The sequence below is a fragment of the Opisthocomus hoazin genome, unplaced genomic scaffold (genome assembly GCF_030867145.1).
Source record: "Opisthocomus hoazin isolate bOpiHoa1 unplaced genomic scaffold, bOpiHoa1.hap1 HAP1_SCAFFOLD_123, whole genome shotgun sequence".
NCBI lineage: Eukaryota > Metazoa > Chordata > Aves > Opisthocomiformes > Opisthocomidae > Opisthocomus > Opisthocomus hoazin.
The window spans coordinates 141,823-158,174 of NW_027448885.1; the positions used below are offsets into that span (position 1 = coordinate 141,823).

The 16,352-nt window shown below is 58.8% G+C and overlaps 2 protein-coding genes across 6 annotated transcripts in view; one reads left to right on the forward strand and one right to left on the reverse strand.

Moving 5' to 3' along the window:
- Positions 1-5,035: 5,035 nt before the first annotated feature.
- LOC142359663 (zinc finger protein RFP-like) lies at positions 5,036-10,167 on the forward strand. 5 transcript variants are annotated; one of them, XM_075412137.1, is made up of 8 exons: positions 5,036-5,431; positions 6,094-6,189; positions 6,269-6,473; positions 6,587-6,609; positions 6,838-7,015; positions 7,390-7,437; positions 9,462-9,646; positions 9,820-10,167. In XM_075412137.1, the coding sequence occupies exons 1-8, from the start codon at positions 5,036-5,038 to the stop codon at positions 10,039-10,041; spliced, it is 1,353 nt and encodes a 450-aa protein (XP_075268252.1). In that variant the 3' UTR covers positions 10,042-10,167. The 5 variants fall into 5 exon arrangements, with proteins under 5 accessions (XP_075268252.1, XP_075268248.1, XP_075268250.1 ...); XM_075412133.1 differs by having other exon boundaries at positions 9,462-10,166; XM_075412135.1 differs by having other exon boundaries at positions 6,269-6,487; positions 6,900-7,015; positions 9,462-10,165.
- Positions 10,168-16,070: 5,903 nt separating this feature from the next.
- Positions 16,071-16,352, reverse strand: part of LOC142359656 (uncharacterized) — a 6,608-nt gene continuing 6,326 nt past the window's right edge. Inside the window, exon 3 of the mRNA XM_075412106.1 lies at positions 16,071-16,349. Within this exon, the coding sequence (XP_075268221.1) occupies positions 16,071-16,349 (279 nt within the window). The remainder of the gene's footprint in view (positions 16,350-16,352) is intronic.

Sequence of the window (16,352 nt, forward strand, 5' to 3'; positions counted from 1 at the left end):
CAGCTCCCTCACTGACACGCGGGCAGCGGCCGTCCCTCGGCGCAGCTCTTTTAGTGCCGCCTCGCCCTTGCCCGGTGCGGCTCTTCCAGTGCCGCCTCACCCCACCCTTTAACTCCTCCCGTCCCTCAGCGCAGCTCCCTCAGTGACACTTTGGCAGCGGCTGTCCCGCGGTGCAGCTCCTTCAACATCAGCCCCGACGCGGTCCCCAGTCAGGCTGGGCGGCAGCGGTCCCCCGGCGCAGCTCTTTTAGTGCCGCCTCACCCCTCGCCCTCCCTCCACTGACACCCGGGCAGCGGCCGTCCCTCAGCGCAGCTCCCTCAGTGACACCGCGGCAGCGACTGTCCCGCGGTGCAGCTCTTTTAGCGCCGCCCCACTCCCCCCCCAGCGCAGCAGGTGCCACCTCGCTCCGCCCAGAGCTCCTCGGTGCCACGGGGCAGCGGCCGTCCCGCGGTGCAGCGCCTTCAACATCAGCCCCAGAGCGGCCCTCGGCCTGGGCGGCAGCGGTCCCTCGGCGCAGCTCTTTTAGTGCCGCCTCACCCTCCCCTCGGTGCAGCCCCCAGCACCGCCTCACCCCCCCTTAACTCCTCCCGTCCCTCAGCGCAGCTCCCTCACTGACACGCGGGCAGCGGCCGTCCCTCGGCGCAGCTCTTTTAGTGCCGCCTCGCCCTTGCCCGGTGCGGCTCTTCCAGTGCCGCCTCACCCCACCCTTAACTCCTCCCGTCCCTCAGCGCAGCTCCCTCAGTGACACCCCGGCAGCGGCCGTCCCTCGGCGCAGCTCTTTCAGCGCCGCCCCCACTGCCCCCCCCCCAGCGCAGCAGGTGCCACCTCGCTCTGCCCAGAGCTCCTCGGTGCCACGGGGCAGCGGCTGTCCCGCGGTGCAGCTCCTCCAACATCAGCCCCGGCGCGGCCCTCACGCTCAGGCTGGGCGGCAGTGGTCCCTCGGCGCAGCTCTTTTAGTGCCGCCTCACCCTCCCCTCGGTGCAGCCCCCAGCACCGCCTCACCCCCCCTTAACTCCTCCCGTCCCTCAGCGCAGCTCCCTCACTGACACGCGGGCAGCGGCCGTCCCTCGGCGCAGCTCTTTTAGTGCCGCCTCGCCCTTGCCCGGTGCGGCTCTTCCAGTGCCGCCTCACCCCACCCTTTAACTCCTCCCGTCCCTCAGCGCAGCTCCCTCAGTGACACTTTGGCAGCGGCTGTCCCGCGGTGCAGCTCCTTCAACATCAGCCCCGACGCGGTCCCCAGTCAGGCTGGGCGGCAGCGGTCCCCCGGCGCAGCTCTTTTAGTGCCGCCTCACCCCTCGCCCTCCCTCCACTGACACCCGGGCAGCGGCCGTCCCTCAGCGCAGCTCCCTCAGTGACACCCCGGCAGCGACTGTCCCGCGGTGCAGCTCTTTTAGCGCCGCCCCACTCCCCCCCCAGCGCAGCAGGTGCCACCTCGCTCCGCCCAGAGCTCCTCGGTGCCACGGGGCAGCGGCCGTCCCGCGGTGCAGCGCCTTCAACATCAGCCCCAGAGCGGCCCTCGGCCTGGGCGGCAGCGGTCCCTCGGCGCAGCTCTTTTAGTGCCGCCTCACCCTTGCCCGCTGCGGCTCTTCCAGTGCCGCCTCACCCCACCCTTAACTCCTCCCGTCCCTCAGCGCAGCTCCCTCTGTGACACTTTGGCAGCGGCTGTCCCGCGGCGCAGCTCTTTTAGCGCCGCCTCGCTCCTCTCCATCCACGCAGCTCTCGGTGCCACCTCGCTCCGCCCAGAGCTCCTCGGTGACACGGGGCGGCAGCGGTCCCTCGGAGCAGCTCTTTTAGTGCCGCCTCGCCCTTGCCCGGTGCAGCTCTTCCAGTGCTGCTCACCCCCTCCCGTCCCTCAGCACAGCTCCTCCAATGACACGGGGCAGCGGCCGTCCCTCGGAGCAGCTCTTTTAGTGCCGCTTCACCCTCCCCTCGGTGCAGCCCCCAGCACCGCCTCCCCCTTCCCTCAGTGACACTTTGGCAGCGGCCGTCCTTCAGAGCAGATCTTTTAGTGCCGCCGCACCCCTCCCCTCCCTCACCGCCCCATCGTAACCACCCCTCGGCGCAGCTTTTATTACCCCCTCACCCCCCGCACCTTTCGCTCAGCGCACCCCCCGCTCGCTGCCGCCTCGCCGGGCCCTCGGAGCAGCTCTTTCAGTGACGCGAGGCAGCACCCACCCCCCCCCGGTGCGGCTCTTTCCCCGCCTCGCCCGGCCCTCGGAGCAGCTCTTTCAGTGGCGAGGCGGCGGCCGCCCCTCGGTGCAGCCCATTCTTCGCACCTCACCGCCACACCCCGAAAAAACAACGAAAAACCAGTTTATTCCCTCGCTCCAAGCCCCGCTGAAAGAAGCCGGCACCCCCCACTCTCCCGTGACCAGCTCCGCCGCTGAACCCCCTAACGTGGCTCTTAAAAGAGCCTTTGAGTTCAACTTTCACTGCTCCATCCACCGCGGTCTTACGACTCAGCCGCCGCCAGCGCCGGACCCGCGGCCCGCTCCGCGCCCCCGGCCGCCTGCTCTGCTGCTGCCGCCACCTTTCCCCGCGGTCTTCCCCGCGGTCTTCCCCCCTTCTTCAGCCGCTGCGCGGTGGCTTTAGCGCGCCTCGGCCCTTTCCTCTTCCCAGCCGGGCGCTTACTGGTTTCACCGGCCGCCCTCCCGCGCCGCCCGCTTCTCTCCGCCTTCTTCTTACCGATACGGAACGACCCGGCGACGCCGCTACCAGTCACCCGCTTCAGGAGCTCTTTGTCGAGCAAGCGGCCGAGCGCCGCCTTCAAGCGCCCGCTGTTCCTCGCCACATCGTACCCTTCGGCGGCGAGAACCTTTTTAATCAGCGGCAGCGAAGCGCCTTTGCGGCCCGGGCATTGGCTGACAATGTGCAGGATGAGATCCGACAGCGCCAGTCGGCGGTGTTTCTGCAGCGGCGCGGTCGTCGTCTCCCTCGAAGCCGGCGCTCGAAGCACCCCCTTCCCCGGCAGCATGGCCAGGGCCGCGCCGGCGGCTGCGAAGCGCCGCGCCGCTCCCCTCAGCGCTGGGGAGCTCCTTCTTCCTCCACCGCCGCCCCCGAACTGCGGCGCGGCGCTGCCCGCCGGCCCTTTATATACCCCGGCGGCGGGCGAAACCGAGGCAGCGGCTCCCACGCGCGCCCCCCTCCCCTCCCCGGCGGGCGAAACCGAGGCAGCGGCTCCCACGCTCGTCCCCCTCCCCTCCCCTCCCTGGCGGACGCAACCCCGCGCGCCTCCGCCTCCCCGCTACTCCCGCCGCCGCCAAAAGGGGGGTTTTTCCCCCCAAAACACCACCCCGCTGCCCCAAGGGGAGCGCCGGGGTCGGGTTCAGCCCCCCCAGCGTGGTCCTTCGCGTCCCTGCGGCCACGCCCTTGGAAAAAAAGTGTTAAAAAAAGCGCTAAAGGTGGTAATTATTACGCCAGGGAGTCAAGTGGGCGCGAAGCACGCTCCCACTCCAGACGCTGTTTATAACAATAAATACAATTTCAGTACACTATAAATTTTAGTTTTATTTTCTGCAGAAGCACATAAATACAGAAAATCAGGAAATATAGTAATTCTGGTGAAATAATTGAATTTACCGCAATCCTTGTTTCTTCTTCCACCACCAAAGCCTCTCTTAGGCTCAAATCCTGCTTGGAAAAACTTCTTAAGTACCTAAAAAAATTAAAAATTAGTGAAAGATGGAGTTTGTTTTTTTAACTAATAAAAGCCCTGCTGCAAACTCTTCTGACAAAACACATGTTCAAAAAAAAACCACAAAACAGAAACCCAAAAAGTTTTCGAGGGGTTTTTGGTGCCTTTTTTCCGCCCAGAGAGCCGCCGCCATTCAAACCTCGGGGTTTATTTCGCTCTGGTTCCTCCCCCGCCGTCCTTCGAAGGCCCCCACGCGGCTCTGAACCGCGGGGAAGGGGGAATCACAAACGCCGCCTCCTATTGGCCGCCGGAGGCTCCGAGCCGTCCGATTGGCTGAGCGCCGCCGGCCAATGAGAATGGAGCTTGGCGATCCGGCGGCGGAGGTGGGCTCCCCCCTCCCGCGGGGGCGGAGCGGGGTCTATTAACGGGGTTTTTTGGCATCGTTTCGGCCTCTTTTTTGCCCTCGTCGCAAGCCCGGGAGGGGGGGTGGCAGCACCTCGGTTTTCCCCTGAGGAAAGGGCTGTCTGATTTCCGCGGGAAAGCCAAAGCTGATTAATTTGGGGCTCAGCAACCCGCGGTTTTTACAGCTCGGTGTGGGAATATTCAATATATTTTACTATATTATCAGCCTTATTTGTAACTATAACAATCCCCGATTAGTCTCTTCTTTTTAAAGTTATTTTAAGGTGAGTTATGTTCTATAAAAGTGAAACTTCCAGCTCAAAGATGCTTGTTTGCTTTGGTTCCCTGGATTATTTTTCCTGCACAACGGCATTAACGTTACTCCCTCCGGGGACGGGAGCTCGGCACCTGCGGCTGGAGGCTGCTCCAACAACCCCCCCCCACCCACAGACCCCTGCGCCCGCTCGCTTTCCTCCTCTGCTTCTTATTTTTCACGCCCGATTTGGGTGCTGAGGTTCAGCGGCGGGTTTTTATTTGGCTTTGAACCCCCCGCCGGGCTTACTGCTGGCGACACGGCTGCGATCTGCACGAGCTCGGCGGGATCCCGCAGGAACTCCGCTCGCTCCTCGCATTCCTGCCTTCAGCCCTGCTTCCTACAGCCGCTCTCCGGCCGCGGTTTGCTTCCCCCGGGGGTAGAAAACTCACCCTGCAAATAAAATCACCTCTCCGAAACCCGCGGCGATTGCTGCCTGCGCTCCCCGCGTCGTTGAATCCTCTCTGGCCTTGTCCTTGGGCGTTGTTTGATCGCTGGGGCGGTGGGAACGTTGGATAAGCTCCGCGTCGCTGCTCCCTACGAGGTTCCGGCTGCCAACAGCGGCCTCCTGCCCCTCCGCCGCTTCCAGGAAAGCCATCGCCCGGCCCCTTCGCGTGGGCGTTCACTCCGAGCGCTCGTTAAAAAGAAACAAAACAAAAACCCTCGCCAACCCCCTGGCCTCCGCCATGGCCGCGGAAAACGCCGTGGAAAACCTCCAGGAGGAAACCACCTGCGCCGTCTGCTTGGATTTCTTCCGCGATCCCGTCATGCTCCTGGCTTGCGGCCACAATTTTTGCCGCCGCTGCCTCGACCGTTGCTCGGCGGCTGCCGCCGGGGCCGGTTGCTGCCCGCAGTGTCGCTTGCCCTTCCCCCGCGACGGCTTTCGGCCCAACCGGCAGCTGGCCAACGTGGTGGCGGCCGTCCGGGAGCTGGCGATGCCGGCGGCGGCAGAGTTTTGCCGGCGGCACCGCCGACCTCTCACCCTTTTTTGTCGCCGGGATGGGATCCTTCTCTGCGCTGCCTGCGCCGAGCGTCGCGCCCACCCCACCGTGCCCCTCGAAGAGGCCGCTCGTGAGTACAGGGTGAGCGAAAACCCTGCCTCAAACTCCCTCTCCCCGCCTGAGCGAGGCTAAAAACCCAATTTCCCTTCAGCTCAGCCCACAAAAATATGCATTTACAGATGGGGCAAAGCTTTTCCCCATCTTTCCAGGGGAAAAATAAGCAACCACAAGTCCAAACTGAGCCGAAACGCTGCAACTTGCTGAGGTTTAAGTAAGCGACGGGGCGGGGAGGTGGCAGTTTGGGGAGCCAAACTCTAAATATCAGTGATTTCAAAGCTCCTCCTGCGCCGTGGAGGGTTCCTGCTCCGCTTCCGGGCGCGGAGGGGAAATGGGGGTGCCCAAGGGGGGTCCGGACGCGGCTGGGGTTGCAAGAAGAGGGGGGCAGAGGGGAGCTGGGGCGTTCGAGGGGATTTTTTAGGGGAGGTTTTGGAGAGATGGGGTACCCCAGCCTGGCTGGGAGACCTGTAGTGGCCTTATATCACTAGATATTTAGAAAAATAGATGGATAATGTGTGGGTAGACGTATAGCATTGCTATAAATCCGATTACAACGTGGATACACGCTCACGTATCATCTGAGGACGGGGCTGCCAATGCTGGCCGTATCCCTGGAGCTTTAGGGGTCCCAGCTCCCCATTTTTCCCCCCATTCCGGGAGCCAAACTCCCTTTTCCCCGGTCGCAGGAGCGGTTCGAAGCTGCCCTCAAAGCCCTGCAAGAGGAGGACGAGCGACGGGCCGGGCTGGCGGCAGCTCTGGAGGAGACGAGACGGGAGATACTGGTGGGTGCTGCCGCCGGCGGGGGGTCAAACTGCTTCATCCCCACCTCCAGCATCCTCCTCCTCTCCCTTCATCCCCCAGATTCGAGTCGATGCCGAGAAGCAGAAGCTGCTGGTGGCGCTGGAAGGGCTTCGGCGGGCGCTGGGCGAGCAGGAATCGCGGTTCTTGACCCATCTCGGTCGCCTGCGCCGAGGGCTGGAGGAGCAGCGTCGCGGTGAAGCCGCCGAGCTGGCCCGGCTCCGGCAACGCCGCGCCGAGCTCCAGGCCAAGTGCCGGCAGCCGGACGGTGAGCTGCTACGGGTGAGCCAAATCCTGCCCCCAAATCCCTCTGTTTTCCCCCTTTTTTGGTTTTTATTCCCAGGAAAACAGCCCTGAGCATCTCTCTCCCTTCCTCTTCAGGATGCCCAGATCACCCTGAGCAGGTACCGGGGCCAAAAAGCATCACCAGAAACGCCAATTTTGGGCCTAAATCCTCCGCTTTGGGGGTCTCCTCCTCACCCTGCATCCTTTTCCCCCCTGGAATTTTTCCTTTTGAGCCGGGGGAGGTTGATGGTTGACCCCAAGCTTGGCAGCGACGGGGATCTCCCGTCGCTTCTTGCAGGAGCTGGAGCCTTTCCCGGGGAAATAAAGCTTTCCCCGTGATTTTGCAGCACAGGGCATGGGAAATTTGGGGATTTCTCGGCATTAAACACCCCGATTTGCCTCCCCTGAGGTGCACGGAGCGGAGGGCGCAGCCGTCGCTGCCGCCGATGCCGGAGCTGGAAGCGGAGCTTGAGGATTTCACGCTGAAAACCGACGCGCTGGCAGAGGCAGTGACGCAGTTCAGAGGTGTTTGGGGGGGGGAAAGGGACAAAAAAGGGGTTTAATAAGCAGAGACGGGAGCCTGGAGTGGGGTTTGGGGGGGCAGAGACCCCCGAAAGTTGGCAAAGTGTGGTCCAAATGTCACAAATGCCCCTTTAATTAAAAAAAGAAATCAGGGATTTAGCACCTTTAGAGCAGCCTCAGGGGGTGGGAAGCTGCAGAGGGCTGCTGGCTGTTAATTAGCACCCAAATTAGGACACTAATTAGGTGTGGAGGGAGGCCATGCCCCGCAAGGAGGGGGTTTGAGTGTGTCCCCCCTCGATGCGGAATGGGGGGGACGTGGGGCAGCCCCGGAGCTGGATCCAGGGGTGCGAATCCCCGGGGTCGCCTTCTGTTTCCAGACCTCTTGGGGTGCTCCCTGGAGGAAGACACGGGGGGATACCGGCGAGGTGAGTGGGCTTCAGCCCCCCGGGGCCGGCGCTCAGGTTCTGCTCAGGTTCAGCTTCTCGAGGTGGGGCTGCAAAATCCGGAGCCGACGCTCCGGTGCGACGCCGCAGACCGATGCTGGGGGCAAGATTTGGAGCTGGAGCTCCACTGAAACACCCAGGGTGGATGCCTGGGGGCAAAACTGGGAGCTGGAGCTCCAGGGCAATGCCTGGAACTGGTGCTGGGGTGAAATATTGGGAGCTGAAGCTCTGGTGCAACATCCAGATGCAATTCCCAGGGCTGGTGCTCAGGAGGAAATCCTGGGACTGATGCTGGGGTGCAAGATTTGGAGCTGAAGCTCCACCGAAGCACCCAGGGTGGATGGTTGGAGGCAATATTGGGAGCTGAAGCTCCCGTGCAATGCCTGGAACTGGTGCTTGGGTGCAAGATTTGGAGCTGAAGCTCCACTGAAACACCCAGGGTGGATGCTTGGGGGCAAGATTGGGAGCTGAAGCTCCGATGCAATGCCTCAAACTGATGACTGGGTGCAAGATTTGGAGCTGATGCTACCCTGAAACACCCAGGGTGGATGCTTGGGTGAAATATTTGGAGCTGATGCTCTGGTGCAACACCTCAAACCAATGCCTGGGTGCAATATTTGGAGATGAAGCTCCACTGAAACACCCAGGGTGGATGCCTGGGGGCAATACTGGGAGCTGAAGCTCTGGTGCAACGCCGGGAACCGATGCTGGGGTGAAATATTTGGAGCTGATGCTCCCCTAAAACACCCAGGGTGGATGCTTGGGTGCACTATTTGGAGCTGAAGCTCCAGTGCAATGCCCCAAACCAATGCTGGGGTGAAATATTTGGAGCTGAAGCTCCACCGAAGCCCCCAGGGTGGATGCTTGGGGGCAAGATTTGGAGCTGAAGCTCCCATGCAATGCCTGGAACTGATGCTTGGGTGCAAGGTTTGGAGCTGGAGCTCCACTGAAACACCCAGGGTGGATGCTTGGGTGCAATATTGGGAGCTGAAGCTCCGATGCAATGCCTCAAACTGATGACTGGGTGCAAGATTTGGAGCTGATGCTACCCTGAAACACCCAGGATGGATGCTTGGGTGAAATATTTGGAGCTGAAGCTCCCGTGCAATGCCTCAAACCAATGCCTGGGTGCAATATTTGGAGCTGAAGCTCCACTGAAACACCCAGGGTGGATGCCTGGGGGCAATACTGGGAGCTGAAGCTCTGGTGCAACGCCGGGAACCGATGCTGGGGTGAAATATTTGGAGCTGATGCTCCCCTAAAACACCCAGGGTGGATGCTTGGGTGCACTATTTGGAGCTGAAGCTCCCGTGCAATGCCTGGAACTGATGCTTGGGTGCAAGGTTTGGAGCTGGAGCTCCACTGAAACACCCACAGTGGATGCTTGGGGGCAAGATTGGGAGCTGCAGCTCCAGGGCAATGCCTGGAACCGTTGCTTGGGTGAAATATTTGGAGCTGAAGCTCCACCAAAGTACCCAGGGTGGATGTCTGGAGGTAATATTGGGAGCTGAAGCTCCAGGGCAATGCCTGGAACCGATGCTGGGGTGAAATATTGGGAGCTGAAGACCTGGTGCAACGCCCCAAACCGATGCTTGGGTGCAATATTTGGAGCTGAAGCTCCACTGAAACACCCACAGTGGATGCTTGGGGGCAATATTGGGAGCTGAAGCTCTGGTGCAATGCCTTAAACTGATGCCTGGGTGCAATATTTGGAGCTGATGCTACCCTGAAACACCCAGGGTGGATGCTTGGGTGCAATATCGGGATCTGAAGCTTTGGTGCAATGCCTGGAACTGGTGCTTGGGTGCAAGATTTGGAGCTGAAGCTCCACTGAAACACCCAAGGTGGATGCCTGGGTGCAAGATTTGGAGATGAAGCTCCGGTGCAACACCCCAAACCAATGCTTGGGTGCAAAGTTTTGAGCTGCTGCTCTTTTGCAACGCCCAGGACTGACGCTCGGGTGCAATATTGGGAGCTAAGACCCCTCTCCCCTCCCCCCCTTCCAGCAACGGTGACGCTGGACCCGGCCACAGCTCACCCCCAAATCCTGGTGTCGGCAGACGGCCGGACGGCGGGACGCCGGGAATCCCCCGCGGTTCCTCCCCCCTCGGGAACGGAGCGTTTCGAGTCCCTGCGGTGCGTTTTGGGGCGGCAGGGCTTCGCGGGGGGCCGGCACCGCTGGGCCGTGGAGGTTCGTCCCGGAGCCGACTGGGCGCTGGGGGTGGCTCGGGAGTTCGTCTCACGGAAGGGCTGCTTCGGTCTCAGCCCCGAACGGGGGGTTTGGGCCGTGGGGCAGTGGTTGGGGCGGCTGCAGGCTCTCACCTGGCCCAGCCCCACGTCTCTGCCCCACGGCCGCGCGCCCAGGCGAATCGAGGTGGCTTTGGATTACGGCGGTGGGAGAGTGGCTTTCCGCGACGCCGACAGCGAGATCGAAATCTTCGCCTTCCCCCCGGCCGCTTTCGCCGGCGAACGGCTCCGGCCGCTGCTCTGGCTGGGCGAGGGGCCGGCTCTGCTCACCCTCTGCCCCTGAACCCCCCAAAAACCAGACCCCTGACCCCCAAAAACCAGACCTTTCCACTACCCTGACAACCTCCCCCGCTCAATAAACAGCCTCAACCGCTCCCCCCCAGCTCCTTTCGCTTTTCGTTTCACAACGCCGACCCCGTTTCGCAAAACCCCCCCCCGTTTCACCCTCTCGCTCCTCGCTGGGTTTGCACAGGCTCAAAATTCCCCTTCAACACCATTTTTTCGCAGCTCTGCCGGGCAGTTCTCCAGTCAAAGCCTTGAAAAGGGAGAAAAAAAGAAAAAAAACACCCAAGGGAATATCTTGCTTTGTGGCACTGGCCCCAAACCCCCTTCCCGAAGCAAAACCCCACCCTCAACGCACATTTTTCGTTATTATTTTTTAAAGAGGGGGGGAAAAAAGAAAATAAAGAAAGAGAGGAGGAAATGGCACGCGGAGCTGAAGCAGAGCAGGGTTTTGCACGCTGGGGAGAGGGGCCACACTCGAGGGACTTTTTTGTTTTTTGCCAGTTTAATGTTTTTTGTTGCTTTTTCCCCGCTGCGAGGGGGGCAAAAAACCACTGCGTAACCCCCTGAGAAGACACCCTCAGTAGGAGAACGGAGAGATTTTTATTTCCCCGGCTGCCAGTCAACAGAAACGCGGCCCAGAAAACCAGGGAGAACCCCCCCAAAAAAATAGAATTGAGCTCAGTTGGAGGAAGAGAAGGGGCTTTGCTGCTGGAGGCCTCGGAGGGAGGCTTTGCAAGCAGAGAAATTCAGGATTTGCAGAGAATATAGGGGAAAATTCTTGGGATAAAACTCAATTAGTGGCATAAAACCACTTCTTGCACCTCCTGGGACCGCTTGGGCTGGGCCCCCCCCTGCTTTTGCAATCGTTGCCGGGATGTGAGCGGGGAGAGAGGCCGCCGAAGGGATTTTATCCCCGATTTCGCCACCTACGAGCAAAAAGGAGCAGGAAAAAATAAACAAAACCAGCGCCACGAGACCACAGGAAGTTGTTCTTAGGGTTAAACCACGTCAAAGCGCTGTTATCGGGCAACACAGGCAGGACAGGGCAGGCCTCTGCCTCTTCCAGCTCCACCTCCGCTGCCAAATTCGCCCGCCCGCATCCACGCAGCCTCGCGCCTTCGGCCCGAGGAAGAGGAGAAACCAGGAAATGCAGCGGGAAGGGCGGCTGCTTTCATCTTCAGGGCCCCGAGCGGGCAGCAGCGACTTGCAAACAGGCCCCGGGTAAAGCCACGTCACCGCAGGTCACCGCTAAACCCAAATTGCAGCCCAGCCCGGGTTGTAATCAGTCATTTCCACGCTCGGTTCACAGCGAGGTCACCTCGCCCTCGAAACGCGAGGGCGCGTTGCGGCGCCAGGTCCAGCGACGCTTCTTGTCGCGAGCGGAAATCAAGGTGCTTCTCCACAGCGTCCTGCTCCACCAGTTTCTGATGCTCTGTTTCACCCAAAAAACTTTATAAAGGTTTGGTTTGAAAGTCCACGGACAAAAATAAGGATAAAAAACCAAAAAATTCCCCTTTCTGCTTAGCTTAACAGGCCTGGAGCCGGCTCTCTGGCACTGGGTGGGGGGAAACTCAGCCTCTTCTCACTCGAAGGCACTTCACGAGGCTCACGTCGGCGGCGCGGACGGCGGCTCGCTTGGCATGGAGCGCGCACAGCCCCCACTCCTCCAGCAAAGCCAGCAGATGAACCTCGCAGCCCTCCCACAGAGCCGCCACCGCGGCCCCCTGCACCCAAAACCCTCCCGGATGGCGGGGAAACCCCGCAGCAACCCGCGGAAAGAGGCGGCGGGGAGGAGCTTCGGGGTTTTTTTTTCCGCGAGAGACGGAGCTTTTCCCACAGCGCTGGGGGGCGGGGGGGAGCCCGGCGCTTTTTGGGGGGGTCCGGGGCCGCGGAAGCAGCGGGTTTGGGGGGTTTCTTACCCCCCGCCGCCTGCTTCGCCCGCGCTATCGCGCCGCGCCCTCCCCGTCAAACCCGCGCCCCTCCTTCTCAAACCTCCCGGCGGGCTCTGATTGGCTGCTCCGCCCTCCCCGCCTCGGCGTTCCATTGGCTGCAGCTCCCCGCCCGCGCGGCGGACCGGAGTGGGAACCGCGCAGCCGGCGAGGTGCGGTCGGCCGTGGAGGTGCGGACCTGAGTGAGGACTGCGGGGAGAGGGGGTGGCCAGACTCCGGGGCTCCGCGCTGGGCTCCATTTTTGAGGGGAAAAAGGGGGATTTTGGGGGCGGGTTTGCAACTCTGCGGGTAAATCAAGGCTGGGCGTTTATAAAAATGGACTCAGAAGGCGCTTTTTTTGTTAACCACCTCCTCCTTCTACCCAAAAGACGCCAATTCGGGCGTATTTCGGCCCAAAATACATCCCCGGTTCAAACCGGCGGGGTTGAATCCTCCGGTTTTGGGGAGGTTTTCCCGTTTTGGGGCGTTTTTCCCCGAGGGAGCAGTCAGCGCGCTGGGAAATGGGGATTTTTCCGCCTCAAAACGGTGCCCGCGGGGAGAAAAAACCCCAAATTGGGGCAGAATCGGTTAACGAGGGGCAGAAGTGCTGCAAAAACCCCCAAGCCCCCCCGGTTTTGTGCTGATTTTCCCACTTTTCAGCGAAAAATAAAAAGATTTGGCGTTTTCAGCACCAGTAGCGGAGACGGGGAGGAAACAGCCCCCAAAATATCCCGAAAACCACCTGGATTTAACCCAAACCCTGCTTGAGGGGGGGGGCAAATAAAACCCTCCCAGTGCCACCAGTCCGCCCAGCATTGTGTCCCCCATTTTCCCCTCTCTTACCCCTTTTTATCAGAATAAAATTCCACCATCCTCACTTCTTCCACTGCATAACTTCCCCTGCTCTAAAAAGAGGCTTTTTCTCCCCAAAACGAAGGCGAGCGGGATGTGTCCCTCTCCACCCAAACCTCTCGCTGCCCAACTTTCCCCCAAAGCCGCGTCTGAGGGGTTTATTAAGCTAAAAACGGGCTTTTTATCATCAGAAAAAGCGCTTTTTAGCGGTGGAAATGAGGCCCCCGCCCCACACCTGGGTATAAACCCCCGGCACTCCAAGCCTGGAACGTATAGGGCAGAACGTATAGGTCAGGCTGCGGTAAAGGGCGCAGCTACAGCGAGGGGAGCGTATGGACCGCGACGCTGGGCCCGGATATAGTGCCCAGACCCTATAGCCCAACACAGGGGCACAGCCCAGGCCGTATCGCCCCATAACACGCAGCTTGCACATACATTGAGGAGATCTATAGGGCCCAGACCGCGCAGCCACATATAGGGGCTGGAGCACAGACAGGTCCTAGACCCCCCAGCCCAATATAAACCTGGAATACAGGGCTGAGACCATATAGGAACCAGGGCATATAGGGCTGTTTAGACCCACAGAGATCGTCGTAGACCCATATAAGTTTGCATAGACCCACACAGATCTTTATAGACCCATATAGGTTTGTCTAGATCCCTATAGATCTGCTTAGACCCATACAGACCTGTGCAGATCCCTATAGATCTGTACAGACCCATCTAGATCTCTTTAGACCCATACAGATCTTTGCAAACCCCTATAAGTTTCTATAGACCCCTATAGATCTGTAGAGACCCCTGGAGATCTGTATAGACCCCTACACATTTCTTTAGACCCATATAGATCTGTACAGACCCCTAGAGATCTGTATAAACCCATCTAGATGTCTTTAGATCCATATAGATCTTTGCAGACCCCTATAGATCTGTATAGACCCATCCCGATCTCTTTAGACCCATCTAGATCTTTGCAGACCCCTACAGATCTGTACAGACGCCTATAGATCTGTATAGACCCCCACACATTTCTTTAGATCCATGTAGATTGTGCAGACCCCCACAGACCTATACAGACCCATATGGAGCTCGACAGACCCACACAGATCTTTACAGACCCATATAAGCTTGTATAGACCTCTCTAAATCTGCACAGACCCCTATAGATCCATGCAGACCCCTATAGATTTGCATAGACCCCTACAGATCCGTGCAGACCCCTGTAGATTATATAGACTCCTACAGATCTGTACAGACCCCTATAGATCCATACAGACCCCTAATAAGTTTGTGCAGACCCCTATAGATCCATGTAGACCCCAATATAAGTTTTTATAGACCCCTATAGATCCATACAGACCCCTAATAAGTTTGTACAGACCCTTATAGATCCTTGCAGACCCCCACAGATCCATACAGACCCCTACAGATCTGTACAGACCCCTATAAATTTGCATAGACCCCTATAGATCCATGCAGACCCCTGTAAGATTATATAGACCCCTACAGATCTGTATAGACCCCTATAGATCTGTGCAGACCCCTAATAAGTTTGTACAGACCTTTATAGATCCGTGCAGACCCCTATAGATCCACACAGACCCCTAATAGGTTTGTACAGACCCCTATAGATCCGTGCAGACCTCTATAGATCCAGACCCCTAATAAGTTTGTGCAGACCTTTATAGATCCGTGCAGACCCCTATAGATCCGTACAGACCCCTAATAAATTTGTACAGACCCTTATAGATCTGTGCAGACCCCTATAGATCCATACACACCCCTATATAAGTTTGTACAGACCCCTATGGATCCATACAGACCCCTATAGATCTGTACAGACCCTATGGATCCATACAGACACCTAATAAATTTGTACAGACCCTTATAGATCCGTGCAGACCCCTATAGATCCATACAGACCCCAATATGTTTGCACAAACCCCTGTGGATCCATACAGACCCCTATAGATCCATACAGACCCCTAATAAACTTGTAGACCCTTATAGATCTGCGCAGACCCCTATAGATCCCTACAGACCCCTGTATGAGTTTGTACAGATCCCTATGGATCCATACAGACCCCTATAGATCCATACAGGCCCCTGTAGATCCACACAGACCCCTGTATGAGTTTGTACAGACCCTATAGATCCATACAGACCCCTAATAAGTTTGTACAGACCCCTATAGATCCATGCAGACCCCTACAGATTTGCATTGACCTCTATAGATCCATGCAGACCCCTAATAAGTTTGTACACACCTTATAGATCCGTGCAGACCCCTATAGATCCATACAGACCCCTAATAAACTTGTAGACCCACTTATAGATCTGCGCAGACCCCTATAGATCCCTACAGATCCCTGTATGAGTTTGTACAGATCCCTATGGATCCATACAGGCCCCTATAGATCCATGCAGACCCCTGTATGAGTTTGTACAGACCCCTATAGATCCGTGCAGCCCCCTGTATGTGTTTGTACAGACCCCTATGGATCCATACAGACCCCTATAGATCCGTGCAGACCCCTATAGATCCATACAGACCCCTATAGGTCCATACAGGCCCCTATAGATCCATGCAGACCCCTGTATGAGTTTGTACAGACCCCTATAGATCCGTGCAGACCCCTATAGATCCGTGCAGCCCCCTGTATGTGTTTGTACAGACCCCTATGGATCCATACAGACCCCTATAGATCCGTGCAGACCCCTATAGACCCGTGCAGACCCCTATAGATCCATACAGGCCCCTATAGATCCACACAGACCCCTGTATGAGTTTGTACAGACCCCTATAGATCCATACAGACCCCTATAGATCCCTACAGGCCCCTATAGCTCCACGCAGGCCCCTATAGATCTATGTAGACCCCCACAGATGCCTACAGACCCCCCACAGATCCCTACAGACCCCTATAGCTCCACGCAGACCCCTATAGCCCCAGGGACCAGCCCCTACAGCGCGCCGCGGGGCCTGGGCTGGCCAAACCCCCACCTCGACATTTCGGGGCGGTTTCGAGGGTTTTTTAGGTATTTGTGTGGGGTCGGGGTTTGGGGTTTTTTTTTATCATTTTGCTTTTTATTGTGGAAAATAATTTCCCGGCTTGCCGCTGCCCGTCCGCGGCGGCGAGAAGCGGCGAGAAGCGGCGCTCCGCCGCGCGCCGAACCCTCCCCAAAACAGCCCAAAAAAAACCCCCCAAAAAAAGAAGGGAAACGCCTCCCCCGCCACAAAAAGCCAAAAAAAGAGGGAAACCCCCCCCCAAAAAAAAAGAAAAAAAAAAAAACCCCCTTGGCTCAGCTCCAGGTGGGGTCGTAGCCCGCCCAGCCGGCCGGCGGGGCGAGGTAAACGCGGCGGCCGCGGTAGACGAAGCTGACGATGCCGCGGTAGCCGGCGCGCGGGACGCCCGACTTGAGGTCGTCCATCAGCCCCAGGGCTTTGGCGAAGGCCTTGAAGGCGTCGCGGCCGCTGTACTGCAGGCGGACGGCGCCCGGCTCGCGTCGCCGGTCGCCCTGGAGCTCCTCCACCCTCACCTCGGGCGCGGCGTAGACCTGGGCGAGGAAGGAACGTTCGTACTA